Consider the following 20,584-nt stretch of genomic DNA (forward strand, 5'->3'; position numbering starts at 1 on the left):
GCTGGTCCCCACCTGCCTCCATGGGAACGCGGACCTGGCCGCCTGGTCCTCCAGGACGGGTGCAGGGGCCTCAGCTGCCTAATCGGGGGCCATTCCCTCCCTTTCTGCCCAGACCTTGGCTGTCACGAGCCCTCCCTCCCTCCCAAACCTCAGTCCCAGGCTGCCGCCCTCACTGGCTCCCTGGCTCGCTGGCTCCCTGGCTCGCTGGCTCCCTGGCTCCATGGCTCCCTGGCTCCCTGGCTCCCTGGCTCGCTGGCTCCCTGGCTCGCTGGCTCCCTGGCTCCCTGGCTCCCTGGCTCCCTGGCTCCCTGGCTCCCTGGCTCCCTGGCTCCCTGGCTCGCTGGCTCCCTGGCTCCCTGGTTCCCGGCTCACTGGCTCCCTGGCTCGCTGGCTCGCTGGCTCGCTGGCTCCCTGGCTCCCTGGCTCGCTGGCTCCCTGGCTCGCCGGCTCCCTGGCTCGCCGGCTCGCTGGCTCCCTGGCTCGCTGGCTCCCTGGTTCCCTGGCTCCCTGGCTCGCTGGCTCCCTGGCTCCCTGGCTCCCGGCTCCCTGGCTCCCTGGCTCGCTGGCTCCCGGCTCCCTGGTTCCCGGCTCGCTGGCTCCCTGGCTCCCTGGCTCCCTGGCTCGCTGGCTCCCTGGCTCGCTGGCTCCCTGGCTCGCCGGCTCGCTGGCTCCCTTCTGCAGGTCGTTAGCACCAATGTTCATTCCCTTGGCACCTGTCACCTCCTGCTCCACACTAGACTCTCCCGGGTGCACACACTGGATCGTGAAGTTGGAGACTAAAACTTTTTTTCAAGATTTTATTGACTGTTTTAGAGAGAAGGGAAGGGAGGGAGAAAGAGAGGGAGACATTTTTTATTGCATGCGAAAAATATTTTATTGTCTTTAATACATTAAACAGACACACTAAATGTAATATACTACACATTTGATAAAAACACAAACAGCATTCATCAAGGTAAAAAAAAACACACAACCATAGAATGGAAAAATGGCATACGTTAGAAAAAAAGTTTTCAAAAGTTGCAATAACTTTACAATGTGGCATATGCTACAACCTTTCTATTAAACAAAAGGGACTAAATTATACGTTGTTTGAAGAGATTAAACGTCAGGTAGTCTACAGAAGGGGGGAAATATCAGCATCCTGGAGTGATGTTCATTCCCGGTCCATTTTCCGCCCACTGGGAAAAACTGCACTTTTTCCTCACCAAGACGACACGCCAAACGGTTCTTCCCGCCGGCCGGCCCAATCCTCAGCGCTGCCCCCGCGGAGCGTTTGCCCTGCTTGTGGAGCGGGGCGGACAGGCCTGCCCCTCCGACAGCCCTGCGCGGCGCTTCCCCGGGCAGAGGACAGGCAGACCCGCGCCCGCCCCCGCGCTCGCAGCCCTCCCTCACCACACGGAGAGCGCGGGGGCGGGCGCGGGGGCCGTGGCCGTGGCGAGGGCTGCGAGCCGTTGAAGCACAGGCATCATCTGTCCTGGAGCCAAAAACGTTTTCTTTCAAGGTTTTTCTTTATTTTTAGAGAGAGGGGAGGGAGAAAGAGAGAGAAACATCAGTGTGTGGTTGCCTCTTGCACGCCCCCTACTGGGAACATGGCCCACAACTCAGGCAGGTGCAGGGAATCAAACCGGTGACCCTTTGGTTCGCGGGCCGGTGCTTAACCCCACTGAGCCGCACCAGCCAGGGCTGAAGCCTAAAACTTTTTTAAGGAAGAAGCCCCATCTCGTCTGGCAACCCCTGACACCGCCATCTACTTACAGAGGTCATTGTGCCAAGAATACCGAGCTTCTCTATCAGATTTATTTAATATATGAAATAATAGATTTAAACGGCTGATTCATCGACTAAGAACTCCCTACAGGCTTTTAAAGGGGCCCCCCGATCCGAGTGAAGTCACAGAGAACCGATGGCAGGGAGAGACATGCAGTAAATACTGTGTGTCCGGGGCGTGGCAGACACGGGGGACCTCCCGGCCAGGGCTCGCTGGGCAGTGGGGGCCGAGGCAGAGACAGCTGAGAGCAGGGGGCGTGTCGGGGTCAGCCGGGGGCGGGGGTCTGGGAACAGAACGCGCCCGGGCCTCTGCCACCCTGCAGCGGCTCCCCGGGGTGCGGGCCCCCTCCGCGCACCGGGGCTCTTTCCTCTGTACCCCTCTCTGCTGCCCACTGCCCCTCCTGGCTCAGGGGTGCTCTCAGTCAGCGCTGAGCAGATGAGGAAGACGCAGCTGAGCTGCCGGAGGCTTCTGTGTGCTCAGGAGCTGCCCCTTAGCAGGACTGGTCACAATCAGCCAAATCTCTCACACCTGAGCCCCAGCTGGGGCCGGGCCTGTCCTTGCCGAGCACCCAGCCCACCCGCCCGCCCGCTGAGGAGGAGGCTCGGCCCATTGTTCGCAGCGGGTGGGATGCTGTCTGTGTGGACCTGAAGGGGAATGTTGGTGAGTCAGTGAGCCCGGGGCGTCCTTGCTGGGGAGCAGTATATTAGGGAGTCAACGGATTGGCCTGTAATCATTTTGTAAGCAACAAAGCACTTTCTGCCAGTGCTCAGGGAGTGTTTTCTCCCGGGCTTTGCGGACCCGAGAGCCCGAGAAGCGCCCCGGAGCGGTCGATGGCGTTGCCCCCCACACCTGCACCCCACCCATAGCCCACCCCCCACTGGCACCGCACCCTCCGTGAAGCAGCCGGCAGACGGGACTCCTGTCCTAGCTTGGCAGTTCTGTAGAGCCCGCCTGACGCTGCGCGTGCGCCCCCTGCAGGACACCCTGGAGATGTGCACCAAGGAGGTGGAGTTCAAGTGCATCCTGTTCGCCCTCTGCTACTTCCACGCAGTGGTGGCCGAGAGGCGCAAGTTTGGGGCCCAGGGCTGGAACCGGTCGTACCCCTTCAACAACGGGGACCTCACCATCTCTATCAACGTGCTGTACAACTACCTGGAGGCCAACGCCAAGGTAGGGGAGCCAGGCCCAGCTCAGCCTCCCTCCCTCTTCGTCTGGGTCTTGTGTTTGAGAGCCGTTATACGTGCGTCGCGGCCAAGACAGATGTGAACTGAAAGGGTCACCTCGAGCCACGCCCGCCAGCCTGAGGTGACGATTGGCCACAGGTCCTGGGCCACCGCCCCCCCCCGCGGGCATCAGCAGGCGGGGCGGGGGGCGGGCAGCGTTTCTGCCTGTTGTCACACTCCACAGGGGCCGGTGTCCGGCATCCGGGCGGGGCTTCCCCCAGACATCCCGGCACTTCTGGGCAGCGTGAACGGGAGCGGACAGGCTGGTGCCCAGTCAGTGTTGTGGGAGGGCGGGAATGCGTCCTGTCATTTCTACTGAAAATGACACGTGTGGCCGGGCGCACACCACTGCGGAGGACGGAAAAGGAAGCCAGCGTGTCCCCCGGGAATGGCCTCTGGCCGCGGGGCACCGGCAGGCCTGGCTGCAAGCTCGGTATGACCGCAGGTGTGAAACCGAGCCTGCAGTGGGTGGCTTGTGGCCCCGAGGGGCGGCCCAGGGCCTGAGATCCCGGGGAGCCGCGTGCGCCCCAGCACCTGCCTCTGAGCCCCAGGAGGAGGTGGAGGGGGCCGCTCCCCACAGGCCTTGGGCTCCCCCTCCTCTTCTGGCCCCCAAAGCAACAGTGACAAGGACTGGCCCCCAACACCTTCTTATGCAGGGGGAGGAGCCCAGGCAGCGCTGGGCTTGCCCACAAAGGCTCCGCAAACCTGCTGGGGGAGGCAGCAGGGCAGACACTCCACGCCGACCCCCGCCCCGCGCCGCAGCGAGGGCCGCCCCTCTGTGGGGCGGTCGGAAAGGGCGCTGGAGCCAGGGGCCTGGGGGCTAGCGTGGCTCTGCCCCTCGCGAGCGGACGTCCAGAGCCTGGCGGCCGCAGTCTGACCTCTGAGCTTCGGTGGGTGGGGGTGAGCGAGGAGAGCGGGAAGGGCCGGCCTGGCGAGGAGCCAGGAGCCAGGCTGTTTCCCTCCCTGTTGCAAGGAAGAGGCTGCGGGGGGTGGGGGGGTGGGGGGGGGCCTCGGGCCAGGGCGCAGGGCCCCCTGGGGGCCTGTGACGTCTACACCACCTTGGCCCACAGCCGGCTGACCGCTGATGACCTATGATCACCTTCGCCTTGGCAGCCTGGACCTGGGAGGGCGAGGGACCAGCAAGGGGCTGCTGTCACCCTCGTCTGAGCTGGGAACGTTGTTTGCTTAGTTCCCAGGTGAGGCCTGGGGGAAAGGAGAAGGCCCTGGGCAGGGGGCGGGGCAGAAGTCATTTCCGCACCCCCTGCCTCACCCCCTGCGGTGGCCCCGGGTCCTGTAGATGCTCTTTGGGGGAAGGGAAAGGCAGTCTCCAGTTTGCAGAGGGTCAGACGGGGCCGGCGGCCACTTCAGCGAGGACAGGATCCGAGCCGAATGCTCACACGTAAATGGACGCGCAGGCCACAGGAAGGACGTTCCCCAGCCCGGCAGCTGCGTCAGAGCTGCCGTCTCTGAGGACATTCATGTGGGAGGAACAGTGTGGCTAGAATCTGCTAAGAGGTTTCCTCAGACATTTCCTGCCGCACACACACCCAGCATCCAGGCTGCCTCTGGGGCGGTGGGGAAGGGCGGGGTGGGGACAGTGGCCGGGGCACTTGGCTGTGCCCTAACCCCCGGCAATGTTCATTGACGATGTCACCCTGTCCCTTGGTCCTTCCAGCCCTGGGGAAGGAAACCTGGGCTTCCCAAGCCAAGCAGAGGAAAGACACCGTCGTGAAGCGATACTTCAGGGAATATTGACATTACAGCTAAAAATTCATGAGACCATATTAGACAACCGATTAATCAATGTGTCTTTATTCAATGACCTTTAATTTGTCAGTATTTGGTAAACAGCCGCTCCGGGCAGGAGCCATGGAAGCCCCAGGGCCACACAAGCAGCACCTCGCCCCCCGGGAGGGCTGGGCATGCACCGTGAGCTCTCAGCACGGTGGCCGGTCCCCGGCCGCACCAGCCACTTAGCTTTTCTCGGGAATATTTCAAATGGAACTTGGGGGTCGGCCCTGCGCCCTCCGCGTGCCGCAGACGCCCTCCGCACGGAGGGCTAAAACACAGAGCAAGTCCGCACGGAGGGCTAAAACACGCCCTGGATTTCAAAAGCTCGGTGGGATAAAAGGAACGTAAAATGTCTTCTTAATCTTTAGACTGACACCTTTGGAAGGAACGCTTTTATTTAAGCAGTTACCAGAAAATTTGAAATGACACGTGGCTGTCGCTTGCGGCTCCCATGACCCTGCTGTCGGAGGGCACAGGGCAGGACGTGGACGCCAGAGAAGACTCCTGGCTTTGCCACGGAGGCCACGTCGCATGGGATGAACCGCGTGCGGGGCGGGGCCGGCAGGGGAGCAGCGTGCGCGGCCCAAGTGGCTGAGGCTGGGACGAGCGCAGACACGAGCGGCCTACGGGCCAGCGGGGTGGCTCACTGGGCGGGACTCTGGGACCCGGGCGGCCAGGGCGAGTGTGTCATCGCACGCCGTCTGCAGGGTCACACCGCCGGCCCGGCGGGGTCTTTGCTCCGTGAGCCCTGGGGGTCCAGGTTCTGCTCGGCCGGCCCTCGCTGGCAGCTGGCCAAGCGACAAAACCCTGAGGCCACGTGCGTGCAGAGCTGCTGGGAAGGGAGGACACACGAGGAGACTCAGGCTGGGGCACTGCTGGCCGGACCCGAGGGAAGGCCCGCCCCGGGACCGGGCGAGCGGGCTTCACGGCCAAAAAGCTCCAGTGCTTGAGAGTCAAAACCCAATTGCAGTATCGCACGGCTCTGCTGAAAGAGAAGGTGGAGGGAAGGAGTCACAGGTGCCCCGCGTCCCAGAGCGCGGGCGACGCGGGAGGAACAGGCGGGGGTGGGGTGCTGGGGCCCCGGCAGAGCTCCGGTGAAGTCACGAAGTGCAGAGAGAAGGCTGTGGGCTGAGGGCCAGGGAATGGCCCCCTGCTCACGAGCCAGACACGGCAGAGCTTGGGGCAGGGAGGGCAGGGCGGCCGTGAGGCCTGGGCCAGGGGATGCAAGCAGCAGGGGGCGCTGCAGGCCTGGTGGGCACGGGAGAGGCCCCTGGCCTCACCGATGCAGGCAGGAGGGCCGGGCACACCCCTACTGCTTCCGTCTTCTCTCCAGGTGCCCTGGGACGACCTCCGCTACCTTTTTGGCGAAATCATGTATGGCGGCCACATCACAGATGACTGGGACCGGAGGCTCTGCAGGACCTACCTGTTGGAATACATCCGGCCGGAGATGCTGGAGGGAGAGATCCAGCTGGCCCCCAGCTTCCACATCCCCCCCAACCTGGATTACAAGGTGCGGGGAGCTTCCCGGGCTCGGACCGCGCGGTAAAGGTGAACATGTGCTGAGACGCACAGCCCCAGAAGGCGATGGCGGCCTGGCCGACGCCCCAGGGAGACGGTTACACTGAGTATCAGCTGTGGGCAAGACGTCAGGGAAGCAAAACGAGAGGGTTTGAAATGCTGCTTCTGCGCAGGCGGAGGGGGAGGGGAAAGGTTGGTTCAGTAGCTGGGGAGAAAAGGGGAGCAGCCCAGGAAGGAGGTTCGGCAGCCGGCGGGTGTACGCAGACAGCAAGATGTGGGCAGACGTTCTGGTTAGAGGCCCTGGCCAGCACGGCCCACCTTGGCAGCCCGCTGACCTGCTGCCCCTTCCCAGGGTTACCACGAATACATCAACGAGAACCTGCCCCCCGAGAGTCCCTATCTGTACGGCCTGCACCCCAACGCTGAGATTGGCTTTCTGACAGTCACCTCGGAGAAGCTGTTTCGCACTGTCCTGGAAATGCAGCCCAAGGAGACGGACTCAGGCGCGGGCAGCGGGGTGTCCCGCGAGGAGAAGGTAGGAGCCTCCCGATCCGTCCCAGCACCGGGGGTGAGCGGGCAGGGCCCGGCCCCTGGGGCCACAAAGGGCGCCCCGATTGGCAGTGGCCCCTCGGAACCGGTCAGGGCCCACACTCGGGTCCCACCCCAGACCCCTGAACCAGAGGCTCCAGGGTGGACGCTGCGAGCTGGCCAGCAGGCCTCCGTCATGGGGCTGGTGCGGCTCACGGGCCCAGAGAGTGGCCGTGGCCGGGGCCCCGCAGGTCGGGCAGGTGCCCCGCGGCCTTCCGAGTGCGCAGGCTGCGTGCCAGGGAGCACCTGCCCCTCGCCAGCCACGCCCCACCAGAGCAGCGGCGGAGCTCCGAGGACGTCCGAGCACCCGGCGTGCCCGTGCGCGGCTGGCCAGCCTCAGCCATCTCAGCAGGCCTCAGCCCCTGCGCTGTGTAACGCATCCTGGACGAGTGCCGTTAAAAATCGGCTCAGTCGTGGGCTTCCCAGGGAAGAGACCATATCCTTGACTGGATGACCCTCAGAGCCGCCAGACCCCGAGACCCGTTTCGGGGTCCCGGGACAGAAACCAGAGGCCCCCTGATGAGCAGGCAATGTGCCTGGCCGCGTGCGGGCCTCCCTCTGCAGAGCCGGTGCAGAGGACGAAGTCCCGACCCACGGCCCCGGGCGAGCCCAGGGCCGGGGGGGCTGGCGCACGTCTGAAGGCCAGGACACCCAAACAAGGCCTGTGGGCCCAGACTCCCTTCCCCTTGGCAGACGGGCCCTGTTTTTCCGGCAACTCCACTATCGTTGCTCCCAGATTCAGGGCTGTGAGCTGGGGTTGGGCGCCCTGACCGTGACCCTGAGGGTGGGCAGGGCAGTGACGGGACCGCTGGGGACCGACTTCCAGGTGAAGGCCGTGCTGGATGAGATCCTCGAGAAGACCCCCGAGACGTTCAACATGGCTGAGATCATGGCGAAGGCAGCCGAGAAGACCCCCTACGTGGTGGTCGCCTTTCAGGAATGTGAGCGAATGAACATCCTAACCAACGAGATGCGTCGTTCCCTCAAGGAGCTGAACTTGGGGCTGAAGGTAAAGGACGTATGGGTCAGCCGGGCCCCGGGGACGTGACGGAGGGATCCGGCCGGCCCCCGAAGGGTACAAGCTGTAGGAATCAGGCTGGTCACTGCAGCTGACTAACCACCTGAACTGCAAGGCCACTGACTGCAGGTGCCTGGGCCCCTCAGCCCCTCAGCCTGGGCCCCTGCGCTCCCCGGTGTGCAGCTGCAGGCGTCCAGAACGGGCTGTCCCTGGCGGGAGGCACCCGAGCGGCTACCGTGGGGCATCTGCAGAGGCCGCGGGGCGACCCCACACCCCGTGGGCAACGGCACTCCCCCAGCACGCTAGGGCGGTGCCCCGGCCCTGCCCAGGGCCGGTGAAACGAGGCCCGAGGCCGACCAGCTCTGCTGAGCGTCACAGCCCTGTCTGTCCCTCAGGGGGAGCTGACCATCACGAACGACATGGAGGACCTGTCCACGGCTCTGTTCTACGACACCGTGCCCGACACCTGGGTGGCCCGGGCCTACCCCTCCATGATGGGCCTGGCGGCCTGGTACGCCGACCTGCTGCTCCGCATCAGGGTAAGCACCGGGCGCCCTGCCCCTCGACCTATCCCAAGCCTGCGGGGGCGGGGCCGGGACGTGCGGGCCTGGCCCTGGCCCGTGCAGGGCCCAAGACGCAGGCCCGCCTCCACAGGCAGACGGCGGAGCGCCGGAGCGTGAGCAGCTCCCGCAGACACACAGCAGAGAGCTCTTGCCGACAGGGCTCAGAAAGCGCCTTCTGAGAGCGGCGGGGCAGCAGGAGCCGAGCCTCTCCCGGCTCCCGCGTCCTCCCAGTGTTCGGCCGCCCGTCCGAGTGCCACTGCTCCCGTGCCCTCGTGTAAAGCGGACCCAGGCCGGTGGGCCCCATCACGGCCCCGGGGTGCCACCCGCGCGCGCGCGTCCCACCACGGCGCCAGCAGAGGCCCACGTGACCGCCTGCCCCCCACAGGAGCTCGAAGCCTGGACAACGGACTTCGCCCTGCCCACCGCCGTGTGGCTGGCCGGCTTCTTCAACCCGCAGTCCTTCCTCACGGCCATCATGCAGTCCATGGCAAGGAAGAACGAGTGGCCGCTGGACAAGATGTGCCTGTCCGTGGAGGTGACCAAGAAGAACCGGGATGACGTGACGGCCCCCCCCCGCGAGGGCTCCTACGTGTACGGGCTCTTCATGGAAGGTGAGGGTGCTGCCTGCAAGCCTCCAGAGGCCGGCCCTGGCAGCGCGGGGCTGCGGGCGCCGCACAGGAGCGGGGACGGGGCAGAGCTAGGAGCAGACGGGACACAGGGACAGGGTCCCAGGAGCAGGCTCAGATGGGGGTCTAGGGGGACAGAAGCACGGCGCTTGGGCACCTGGCAGGCTCCCCCACAACGAGAGCATCGGTTTCCAGGAGAGGAGAGGAGAGGAGAGGAGAGGAGAGGAGAGGCGAGGCCCAGCCCTCCCAGGCCCGGGGGCGGGACAGGCGTGCGTCTGCAGGGAGGGCCCGAGAGGTCCCTCAGCCAGGGCTCCTGTCCGTGCCCCACCCCTCTTGGAGCTGCTGCTGCCCTGGGCGCAGATCTGGGGGCTGGGGGAGGCCCATCCTGCCAGGCAAGCGGCGCTGCCCCCACAGGGGGCTCAGGGCGTCCAGCCCCGCATCACCACACACAGGCACCGCTGCCCTCCTCCACGTTTATTTAGGAATCACAGACAGACAGAAACATCACCAAGTGGCAGGGGAAGTGCCAGCAGCCCGGCTAAAGGCAGCAGCAGGTCACGGGCACACGTAGAGGCTGCGCTGGGAGCGTGCACAGGACAGACGGGGGGTGGGCGCGGGGCGGGCCCCCGAGTGACCGCGGCCGCACTGAGGGCCGGCTGGGGGCCGCGGCGCCGAGCGATGGGGCAAGCGCGCAGTGTGAGCTCAGCACGCGTGGATGCCGGCGGTCAGGGGTCCCCGGCGGCGTCCCGCTGCACCCCCATCTTCCGTGTCCTACGCCCCAGCAGCCGGCTCCCGGCCTGCGCGCCCCCGGGCGGGGCCCGGCCAGGGTCTTGGGGCACCGGCCAGGCCGCTCCCTCCGGCCCTTCCCCACGCTCACCACCGGCACTGTCCCTCAGGGGCTCGCTGGGACACGCAGACCGGAGTCATCGCTGAGGCGCGGCTGAAGGAGCTGACGCCAGCCATGCCTGTCATCTTCATCAAGGCCATCCCTGTCGACCGCATGGAGACCAAGAACATCTACGAGTGTCCCGTGTACAAAACACGCGTCCGTGGCCCCACCTACGTCTGGACCTTCAACCTGAAGACCAAAGAGAAGGCGTCCAAGTGGGTGCTGGCGGCTGTGGCGCTGCTCCTGCAGGCCTAGCCTGCGCCCACTGGGCCGCACAGCCACCGGGCACCCCGCCCGCGCCCAGTGCCGGTTCTCACAGGGCCGAGAGCCGCCTTCCACTGCCCTCAATAAGCAGGGTGGTCAGACCCGCACACATCTGAGTGGCGGGGGGCTGGATTAAAGCACCGAAGTCACCGAGTTGTGCCTGTCTGAGTCACTGGCACGGCTTCAGATCAGCCCCTCATGGCCACCAAGGGCCTGGCACAGGCTTGGGAACGAGGCCTCAATCCCCAGCCGCCAGGTCAAATGTCCCAGGAACCAAACCCCAAACCCTGACTTCCCGGGGGTCCAGTCAGGGTAAGGTCTCCCCCTCCTGCCACACACCCGCCCTCACCCCCACCAGCAGCAGGCGGCAGGGGTGGGGGGTTAGGGCATGGCCGCCACACCCCGCTGCCTGCCTACGAGCCAACGATCCACTCACGAGAAGACAGGAGCTGTGTGGCCACACAGCCCCAGGGCAGCCTCCACCCTCCGCTATGACAGCGCCCTCTCCCCGCGCTGCCCCTTAGAGGCGCCACCTCCACGCAGCAGAGGCCCACGACCTCCGCAGCCCTCGCCCTGATGCCCCAGCCACCCCGAGCCACAGACCCCCACACAGAACCCCAGCCCACCAGCTTCTCTACTGCTGGGCCGCACGTCATCGCCCTCTGTCTCCGGTCCCCGCCACCGGCCCCCAGGGGGCCCTCCCACAGCCCTGCCAAGCCAGGGGCGGGGGGGGGGGGAGCGGTCAGGAGGGGCGGCCAAGGCTGCTCAGAGCCACCCACAAACAGCTAAGGGGCCCTGACGCCACACCAGCGAGGCCGATGCGCTGCGACCTGCACTCCCGGGACGGGAACAAGTGAACAAGTCCCTCAGCCTCCGTGTTTCAGGCCCCTGGCCCTGCCCAGGGGGCGGGGCTAAGGAACCCCGGGTCCTCCGAGGGAAGGCAGCACATGCACCGGGCGGCCACCCGCTCCTGGGACAAACAGCGAGCAGCAGGGAAGGTGCAAGAGGGAGTCAGCGGCCGCCCCTCCTCACTCTGGGGCCCCTGCCCTGGGGGAGCAGGGCGCTGTGGAGCCGACCCCGGGATGCCCCGGGACTCACCTGTCCGAGGCCCATCTACCCGCCACCAGAACCACCTCATCAGAAGAAACCAGCGAGCGCAGACCCGTCTGATGGCGGGCGGCCAGGGCGGTCGGGCACAGACTAGGGGACGAACTGGGAGAGGGGGGCACAGGGAGGCTGCGAGCAGGGCCACAAACCCCAGAGGGCCCAGGGATGGGCACGAAGTGGAGCAATGGCAGTCCCCAAGGTAACCTGGCCACGTCCTAAGTTCTACCTGATCCGGGAGTTTTGCAAGAACTTTTTCCCAAAGATTCTCACCCAAATCCTGGGTGAGAGAGGGCCCTGGAAGCCCTGATTCTGAGGCTGACGATTTAGAACCCTCCTGGGGCCCAGGGATGGGACTGCGGCCTGGAGGGCAGGCGTCTGGGCCTGGCGGCCCGCTGCCGCCTCTGCTGGCCAGGAGGGGTCGCTGCAGCCCCGCACATCCCGGCCTGTGGGATGACCGGGAGGGGGAAGGGGGCTGGGCCACCAGGCAACTCGTTTTCAATCCCTGGTAATAACCACAAAACGGGAAGTTTTCCCAATTTCGTCTTCAGAGCCTGAAATAGTAATTTATTCCACACTACATACTGGGGTTAGCTGACGGAATTATCTCCAAACTTCCCAAGAAGTGCTTCAGCTCGGGGGTGCAACCTGGGGAGCGGGGAGCGGGGGCCGGACCGACCTGCTCTGCGTCTGCGTAGGCCCTCGGCCCTCCGTGCCTGGCTGACCGGGGGGCAGGGGCGCGGAGGCTGCCCAGGACTGTGTCGAAGGCAACCCGCAGGGACAGCAGACAGACGGCGGGGCTGCTCAGGCCCCCGCCCGCCCTGGTCCCACAGAACCTGGAGGAATGCGAGCACTGTTTACCCAAAGCCTCTCTCCAAACAGAAACCAGGGCCTGGCACATTCTTTTGGCCTCTCTGGTGTAATTGTCCCACAGGACAATTTAATAACTAGTTGCAATGCAAACAGCGCTAAATCCCATGCTGCAGCCCCAGGGCAGTGTGGCTGGGCCCCGCCCGCCTCCAGCCACGCACCCTGCAGGCCGCCTGGCCCTGGACTGCGCACGGCCACGGCCCGAGGCGTGCCCCGCCCCCCCCACCGCCGCCCAGGCAGGCCTGCGCAGGCCGGGCCAGCCTGTCTCCGAGGGCCTGTGTAGGGGCACGGTGCCGCCAGCCCGGGGAGGCAGCAGCAGGCGCTGCACCCCATCTCTGTGCCTGTTCAAACACCAGGAGACATGCGGCCAGGCCGAGAGATTCTGAGAAACCCACAAATCACACAAGACTTGGGTGACACGCCACCCATCACAAGCCTTGTCTGGACCTCGAGTCAAAGGCATCGAAACACTGAAAGGCAACAAAAAATACTTAGAAAAGCAACTGGCTAGTGAACACCATCCTGGTATCTGATGACACTGGGGACTCTTGCTAACACATAAGTCAAGCATGACATCGGTGTAACGTGCGAGCGTTGGGCTTGCTTAAAGTCTTCGTATTTTGGGGGACCCGGGGAGCCCGCACTGTGAGCCCGGAGCAGCGCCAACACTGACCATGCCCAGCCTCGCCCCCCTGCCTTCTCCTCATCCACTCCCTCTCACCGGCCTTCCCCACAGGCCAAAGGCCCCGGACCTGCTGTTGACGGCAGCTGCCCCCCACCCGGCCCCAGGCCAGCTCTCCTTTGCCGAGGGCAGTGTGCCCTGTCCGCTGCGGCACGCACGCATCACCCCGTGGGTGCACGTCACAGAGGCGTCGGGGAGACGAGGCCTGGCTCCAGTGACCGAACCCAGGCAGGGCCGAGCCGGAGCCGCCAGGGCAGCAAGCCAGACCCTCGGGGCTGGCCGCTCCCTCTCCCCAGGCCCCCGCTCTCTAAAGCATACGCTCAGCTCCGAGGTCGGGAACAGAGTCTCCCCGTGTCCTGCGGCCACCGGGCCCTGGCCCCTGGGACGCTGACCGCCCCCCGGCCGGCCCCGGTACCTGACAGGAGGGGGAGGACAGCCCCGTTTGGCTGCACGAGCCGAGAGGCACACCCTGTCGCCCACGAACAGGCAGGGACCCGGGGCTCCTGCGGGTGGCCCTAGGGCACCGCGCCCTCAGCAGGGGCCATACCTGTTGTCCTCAGAAGAAATTCTTAATCAGCGGGGTCACCATCTTCACCCACAGCTTCACCTGCCGGCTCGGCTGCTCGAAGGTGGCGGCGGACACCGCGCCCGACCTCAGGTACAGCTGCTCCTGCTCCTGCGGAAGAGGGACCGAAGGGCGTCAGGGCAGGCCCCACGCTCCCTTCAAAACGTTCCTGAGGAAAGCTAAGCAGCCCGTGTTTCTCAGCTTTTAAGACCGAGATGTGCATGGAACAAGCAATTTAGAGTTGAAGAAATACAGCTGGTGGAAAAACTGTTTAAATGTTCATCCTCACTCACTGAGGTACTGCCTACTGGGCCTGTTTTTTAAAGGAGGCGTGGCTGGTCTCTCAAATCGGCCTGGTGTCTGCGGGGTCGCCCCTGGGCTCCCGGGTGGTTGCGCATGCGGCTGACAGGGGCGGGGGGCTCGGGGGGCCAGCTCGCAGCAGGTCTCAGGAGCCTTTGAAAGCTCCACTCTCAGTCACGCGGGACGGGGCTGCGCGCGGAGCCCTGGGCTGAGCACCCGCCGCGCACGGGCCCTCCTCGCGGGAGCGACCGGGAACTGCCGGGGTGCCCGGCGGCCACTGAAACACAATGCACCCAGGGGACAGCCCAGCACTCCCTGCAGGGGACCTTGTCCTAAACTTTCACTTAAGGCCATGGGAAAGTGCACCACGTGTTCAGCCAAAGACGCTGCACGTGAAGTGACATACACCCCGTCGGCGATAATTTCCTGAACAAAACACCCCAGGTCTGCCTCTCGGCCTGCACGCGGGAGAAAGACAAGGACAGGCATGGCCCCATCGTCCTCTCTGGGTGAACGGCTCTTGTCTTCTGACGTTTCCAACAACGGTTTATTTAACAACATGCTCAACTACAAGTGAAGAAACGCTTTTCTCAGCCTTGTCGCCAACTGCAGGGGGCAGCGGAGGAGGGGCCGTCTCTGAAGCGACGGCCTGCAGCGGCCGGGGCCCCCCGGACCTCCATCCCCCCAGCGGGAAGCCGCCCCATCACACACGACGGTGGGGACCCCACAGCCAGGGCCACGGGCACTCTGTCCACTGCAAGGCCAGCAGCCCTGGGGACACACGGCCACGTGGCCGCAGGCCTGGGGACGCGTGTCTCGGGGCAGGAACGAAGGCGCGCCCCTGGCAGCCGCTCTGGACTGGGAGGGCGGAAGGGACGAGGACGTGGAGCCCAGAAGGGCCCTGCACAGGCCCCGCCAGCTCCCGGGGCTGTGGAAGCAGCACCCTCGGGCCTGGGTCTGTGCAGCGCCTGCCCCGGGCACACGTCCCTGGGCCAGCTCTGGCCCTGCGGGGCCTGGAGGATGTGCTGGCGGAGAAGCCAGCTTCAGTCTCAGGGGCCGGTGGGCAGAAGTCTCCAAGGACCGGCTCCAGCTCCATGTTTCAGATGAACACACAGCCAAGGTTTCAGTTGAATCACCAGAAGGACTTGCGTCTCCTCTCCAGCCCGCACGGTCGGGGGGCGGGAGTCAGCAGAGGGGTCGCACTGCAGTCTGAGGGAGTCTTTCAGGGGCCATGAGCAGCAAACTGCGCTCTCCAAACAAAAGCAGGAAGCTTCCGGTTTTTCTCGTATGTACTGAGCGAAGGGAGGACTCCAGGCTCTGACAAAAACGTCGCCCGTTCCCGCACCCCGGGCAGCGCCCACAGACGGCTGCTGGGCGCAGGCCGTGGCGGCGGGGATTTAGGGACTTTCTGGGCTGTGGGGAGGCTGGGCGGCGGGGCAGTCCCAGGGCCAGGCACTGGATCGGCCAGCCCGGGGCAGCGGCAGCCCTGGCCTCGCAGCACAGGCGCATCATCTAGAGACGCGCCGCCGCCTTCCCAGGCCCAGGAACCGCGGGCCTCCAAGGGACAGCAGAGCCACCGCCCACGGTCAAAAGCCCCGGGGAGTCAGGTTTGGGAAGACAAAGAAAATATCCCAAATATGTCACTTGGGAAAGCAGCTCCTGACCACAACCGGCCCGGCTCCTCTCGAGAACCAGGATGTGGGTTCTCTCCCCTCGCTCGGGAAGTGGGGTGCGGCGGCCGTCCCAGGACCCGGGCTCAGGCCGGGGGCGTGCTCCCCTAAATCAGCCCAGGCCCACAGAGACCAGGTCCTGGCCCGAGGCCAGGCACACTGACGACTCTGCTTTCAGGGCAGAGGCTCCGCGGGCACCCGCCCTGCACTGTGGAGGCAAAGGCCCAGCGCTGCCGCCATCGGGAGCTGCAGGCCAGGTCCCTGCACGCGGCCCAACTGAGGCTGGCGTCCACGGCTGGAGCCTCACTGTGGGGCCTCCTCTGCCATTTGCTGGAAGCCTCCCTGCAGCCAGAACGCTGCTGAGCTGATCAGATTCTCCGGCTGGCCCCCCAGAGCATGACCACTACCACTTCCTCTCGGCCCAGGCGCGAGCCCTTCCCGGCACCGCGACCCCACTCGGTCAGACATGGTGCCCAGATTGCAGCAGGCAGATCCCGGGGAATGAGGCCGTGACCATTTCCTCCCATCCACAAAGGCCCCAGCGATTTCACAACAGTTAATTCCCAAACGCTGGAGAATAAAAGCTTCACAAAGTCACCAGCTGAAGCCTTGGAGGTCAGGCCTCCAGCAGCAGAATCCGCATCCCTGCCCCGCAGGAGGGAGATGGGGCCCGCCACACAGAGGCTGGCCGTCATGGTCACGGCTCCCGAGGAGCCTAGAGCCGCGTCTGAGGTCCCCACACACGGGCCCTGCGCTCTTGGTCCGACAGCCTCCCGGCGCCGGATACAGACGCTCAGGGGCACGCGCTCGTGAATTCCTAGCAGCTTTGTCACTAACTGTCGCGCAGGGAGGGCTGGGCCACAGTCGACCCTCTGGGTGTCAGTCGGCCGCTGGACACCCACCTTGGTGAGGGAGCACCGTTCCCTCCCCACTTCTCTGGACCTGATGGCGCATCGCCGCCGGCCCGCAGCGTGGGGTGCAGGCCCCAGCTCCTACACCCCCCCAGCCCTCCAGGACAAAGGGCTGCACGCCCAACTTGCACGTGGCTGACGGCGCGGCCCAATCAGCTGCTGGGAGCAGTCTCTGCCAAGGTGCAGGAGAGGAGGGCCCGCAGGCCACCCGCTCACCCCGTCCCCACCAACGAGCCCGCTGGCCAAATCAAGTCCGGCCCCCCTCCGGCCCTACCCCCACTCTCAGGGAGAATGCCACCCTCCCCCGCGCAGGGCCGCAAGGAGCGGGGTCCTGCCACAGCTGCCGGCGTGGAGGAACACCTAGGGCTCACGGGCCCACCCTGCACAAGCACCGCCCCGGACACGGCGGGGAGGCAGTTTCCCCTGGTCCTGCGTGTCCCCCGCCCCTAGACCCTGCACACACGCTGCGACAGGCACTGGTCCTCGTCTGGCACAGCCCCGGGCACTCAGTGCCCACCCGACGCAAGCCAGACCATCCCCTAGCAAGACAAGCCTGAAGTCCAATGAACAGAATGCAAGCTGCCGGCGTGAAGGGGCGGGGCCCCAGGGCACGGAGGCGGGACGGCACCGCCTCTGGAGCCATGAGCCCCCTGGTCGCCCCGACACACAGCCAGGCCGTGGCCTCCGCAAGGGTGGCCTGCTTTCGCTGGCCTCCCGTCTCATCCCCCCTCATGGGGACGCTGCCCCGGATGCCCCTCAGCCTCTCCCTCTGCTCTGGGAGGCTCCTTCCCAGAAATGACAGGGTGCCCCCGCACCCCACACAGCAGCCCTGGAAGAGGCCGGGAACCCGGCTGTGCTCACGCCCGGGGACAGCACTGTCCTCTGCCTGCCCGGGAGCAGCCCCTGCGGGGGCACTTCGAAGGGCAGCCCTGTAGGTTCCTCACACCAGTGCCGCCACCGCCGCCACCAGGACTGGCTCCTTCCCCTGCTCCCAGGGACAGGGATGCACAGGCCTGAGCACCCAGCTTCGCCCCCGCTCGCCCGCGACCTGGCCCAACCAACCTGGTGCAGCTGCTGCTGCAGGGCCCGGCTCTCCGTCACGATGGCGATCTGGGCCTCCAGGTCCCGGTGGACCGACCTGTACCCAAAATTAGGAGAGCCAATCAGCGTGAGGCAGGGCAGGCCGCTCCCGGCCAGGTACAGCCAGAGGCCTGCGGAAAAAGAAAACGGGCAACACCGGTGAGCACAGCGCCGGCCAGCGCGGCCGCCCGCCTCGCCCCACCTAGGAGAGAGGGGGCCTGTCCTGCCCAGCCCGCGGGGAGCTGCGGGGAGCCCGGCGCCACCACCGCGCAGTGGTGCCCATTCTTCGTTCTTTCTGCCACACAGCCCCCGGGGCCTCTCCTGCAGCTGCCGGGGAGGGTCTCTGCAGAGAGCCCGGGGCGCCCGAGCCCAGGCTCTTGCCCCCTCTGCCCCTGCTTCCCAGGGCTCCCACAGGGTTGGGCCTCCGCCACGGCCGCGCCTCAAACTCAGCCCCCTCTGGCCAGAGGGGCCACCGTCCTCCCTGGGCCCTGGGGCTGACACGGGGGGCTGGGAGCCAGCAGACAGGGTGTTACGTGGGTGACAAAGGTGGGGTAAGAACGGGTACCCCATTCTGCTTCTGCCTGGAGACCGCGGGACCCAGCTCTGAGGGACAAGCGATGCCCCCCTCTCAGTATGCCAGCCCACGGGAAGCCAACGGACAGAGTGCCCAGCAGGCCTGGGCGCCCACCCCACCCCGAGGACGCTGCCTCCGTCCCCGAGACAGAGCCGGGGGCTCAGGGGCAAGGCACGCACGGCATGCACGGCTCCCCCCACGCCAGGAACCGGCAGTCCCTGACACCGCCACGGTGACGCTCTGTGGTGGAGGCCACGGGTCTCTCAGACCCTACAGCACCTCAGGAAGCACAGTGCGGGCCGGCCGCGCCCATGCCCCGCCTCCCATGCTCGGCTGCCTCAGTGCAGCCCACTGGAGCCACTCCTGACCAGGCCCCTCGCCCAGGGGTCCAGCCCCGGCCTGCCTTCCTCCTGCCGCACGCCCGCCAGCACCCAGCCACTCCGCCCGGGAACCCCACCGTGCGGGCTCCCCTGCTCACGGCAGCCCCCTGCGCTCTCCCACCCCCACCGGCCTCTCCTCTGCCAACATGACCTTTGCAGAGAGCCCACAGCCCTGCGTGACCACCACAAGAGGCCAACGACATGTAACACACACCGGGCTCCTAAAATAGAAGGCCATTTCCTAATTCTCACTCGGCAAGAGCACTTCCAAGAACATCTTGGGTAAGAAATGACGATGCTCGGCTGCCTCTTCCTGTAACGCACTTGACCCTCCACACAGGCACAGCGCACGCAAAAGCAGGGGCCGAGTCAGAGCCGCCTGCCTGCCTGTGTGAATTGCTCCGCCCACACTGCCGCCCACCCGGGGCCGCCGCCTGCCCCCTCTTGGGGCTGCCGCCTCGTCAGGCTGGCCCCTGCGCTCTGCTGCAGATGCCCGGGGGGTCCAGGCAAAACGGCACACTCGTGTCCTGCGCCCACGCCGGCGGGCTCCCCAGCCCACCCCCTGCCCCTGAAGCCCACAGCTGGAGGGACCGGCGACCAGGCTCAGGGGAAGGCGGGCGGGAGCTTGAGCCGCTTGCCGCCACTGCCCCAGCTCCCCCGGGGCCGCTCGGTGCCCTCCCCCTCGTCCAGCTCCCCCGGGGACGCTCGGTGCCCCCCGCCTCGTCCAGCTCCCCCGGGGACGCTCGGTGCCCCCCGCCTCGTCCAGCTCCCCCGGGGACGCTCAGTGCTCCCCGCCTGGTGCAGCTCCCCCGGGGACGCTCGGTGCCCCCCCCCTCGTCCAGCTCCCCCGGGGACGCTCGGTGCCCCCCCCGGCCGTCCAGCTCCCCCGGGGACGCTCGGTGCCCCCCCCTTGTCCAGCTCCCCCGGGGACGCTCGGTGCCCCCCCCTCGTCCAGCTCCCCTGGGGACGCTCAGAGCAGGGCTGGGAGGGCAAGGAGAGGGAAGGCCTGACACCCCCATGGGTGAGAGAGGCTATGGCTGGTGGAATCACCTGCCCCGACTGTCCACCCCAGGCTCCTGGGCCGTGGGGTCTGGCGGGCGGCCGAAGGGCCTGGCACTCCGGGCACTTTTTATTTGTGAAACCTGCGAAAGCACAGGCCGCTCCCTCACAAGACAGCCCAGGGCTCGGCCGTCATGGCAAGCGGCCAGTTGCCGACCCGCCTGGAAAGGCCCCGCACCTCTGCCTGTCCTTGTTACCGGCCCCCTGCCCCCAAAGCAGCTATTGCAGGCCCGTTTTTCCTAACTGCCACCGCCCGAGAGTAACTTTATTGCCACGGGCCCACTGTCAACCCGCCTGCGCCCAGCGCCTGCGCCTTGTGCACAGAAGACGGTGGCCTTCCCAGTGCCCGCCCGGGAACCTGGGACAGCGATCCAGAGGGCTTCCTGCCCTTCCTTCCCTGCCTCTGCTGCTGCCCACCTCCCCCCACCCCCAACCCCCACCCCCAGCCCAGGCTGGACCTCAGGGATACAGAGGCCACGCAAGTTTTACCCCTGGGGAGTCTGCAACCACCCCCCCACCCCAGCAACTTCCCCTGGAGTCTAGCTTCACGTCAGTCTTTCTCCAACAAGGAAAGAAAGAACCGCCCTGACCGGTGTGGCTCAGTTGACTGAGTGTCGCCCTGCAAACCAAAAGGTCGCCAACTCAATTCCGGGTCAGGGCACGTGCCTGGGTTGTACGTTCGGTCCCCAACTGGGGTACGTATGAGAAGCAGCTGACCGATGTTTCTCTCACATCAGTGATCTCTCCCTCTCCTTCTCTCTCCCTTCCTTTCTCTCTAAATATAAAGAAAATAAAGTCTTTTTAAAAGAAGATCTAGACTATAAATGGTGCAACGGGCGGCCTCACAGCACTAGGGCCCCAAGAGCCGGGAGCAAGGGCCTTCGGGACCGAAGCTCGCCAGCCAGGGGCACCCGGCCCTTGCTCTGCACCCTGACCGCGGCGGGAAACGCTCCCTTGGGGAGGGAAAGTGAGGGGCCCTTTGGAGCCGTCCCTCCCGCGGGTCAGGAGTGTGGGGACTACAGGCGGACCTGCTGCCAGGAAGCACGGCGCTTCCCGGCAGGCCAGGAACCTGCTATCAAGCCCGGCTCCTCAGCCGGCCTGACCTTTGGGTCCCACATCGCCACCATTCCAGGAA

The 20,584-nt window shown here is 66.0% G+C and overlaps 2 protein-coding genes across 3 annotated transcripts in view; one reads left to right on the top strand and one right to left on the bottom strand.

Moving 5' to 3' along the window:
* DNAH17 (dynein axonemal heavy chain 17) overlaps positions 1-10,245 on the top strand; it is an 86,350-nt gene extending 76,105 nt beyond the window's left edge. The window contains exons 74-80 of the mRNA XM_054593083.1: positions 2,750-2,941; positions 6,119-6,298; positions 6,659-6,841; positions 7,721-7,903; positions 8,308-8,451; positions 8,861-9,086; positions 9,998-10,245. Of these exons, the coding sequence (XP_054449058.1) occupies positions 2,750-2,941; positions 6,119-6,298; positions 6,659-6,841; positions 7,721-7,903; positions 8,308-8,451; positions 8,861-9,086; positions 9,998-10,245 (1,356 nt within the window). The remainder of the gene's footprint in view (positions 1-2,749; positions 2,942-6,118; positions 6,299-6,658; positions 6,842-7,720; positions 7,904-8,307; positions 8,452-8,860; positions 9,087-9,997) is intronic.
* The window catches only part of PGS1 (phosphatidylglycerophosphate synthase 1), a 30,687-nt gene continuing 19,881 nt past the window's right edge, over positions 9,779-20,584 (bottom strand). The window contains exons 8-10 of one of the 2 annotated variants that reach the window (XM_054592889.1): positions 17,419-17,567; positions 13,458-13,586; positions 9,779-10,179 (exon numbers count right to left, since the gene is read on the bottom strand). In XM_054592889.1, the coding sequence (XP_054448864.1) occupies positions 13,467-13,586; positions 17,419-17,567 (269 nt within the window). In that variant the 3' untranslated portion in view covers positions 9,779-10,179; positions 13,458-13,466. Of the gene's footprint in view, positions 10,180-13,457; positions 13,587-17,418; positions 17,568-20,584 lie in introns of those variants that run through there. The other variant, XM_054592891.1, reaches the window with a different exon arrangement.

This window comes from Pteronotus mesoamericanus, unplaced genomic scaffold (assembly GCF_021234165.1).
Source record: "Pteronotus mesoamericanus isolate MK-2021 breed Mesoamerican mustached bat unplaced genomic scaffold, CSHL_Meso_final scaffold_408, whole genome shotgun sequence".
Lineage (NCBI taxonomy): Eukaryota > Metazoa > Chordata > Mammalia > Chiroptera > Mormoopidae > Pteronotus > Pteronotus mesoamericanus.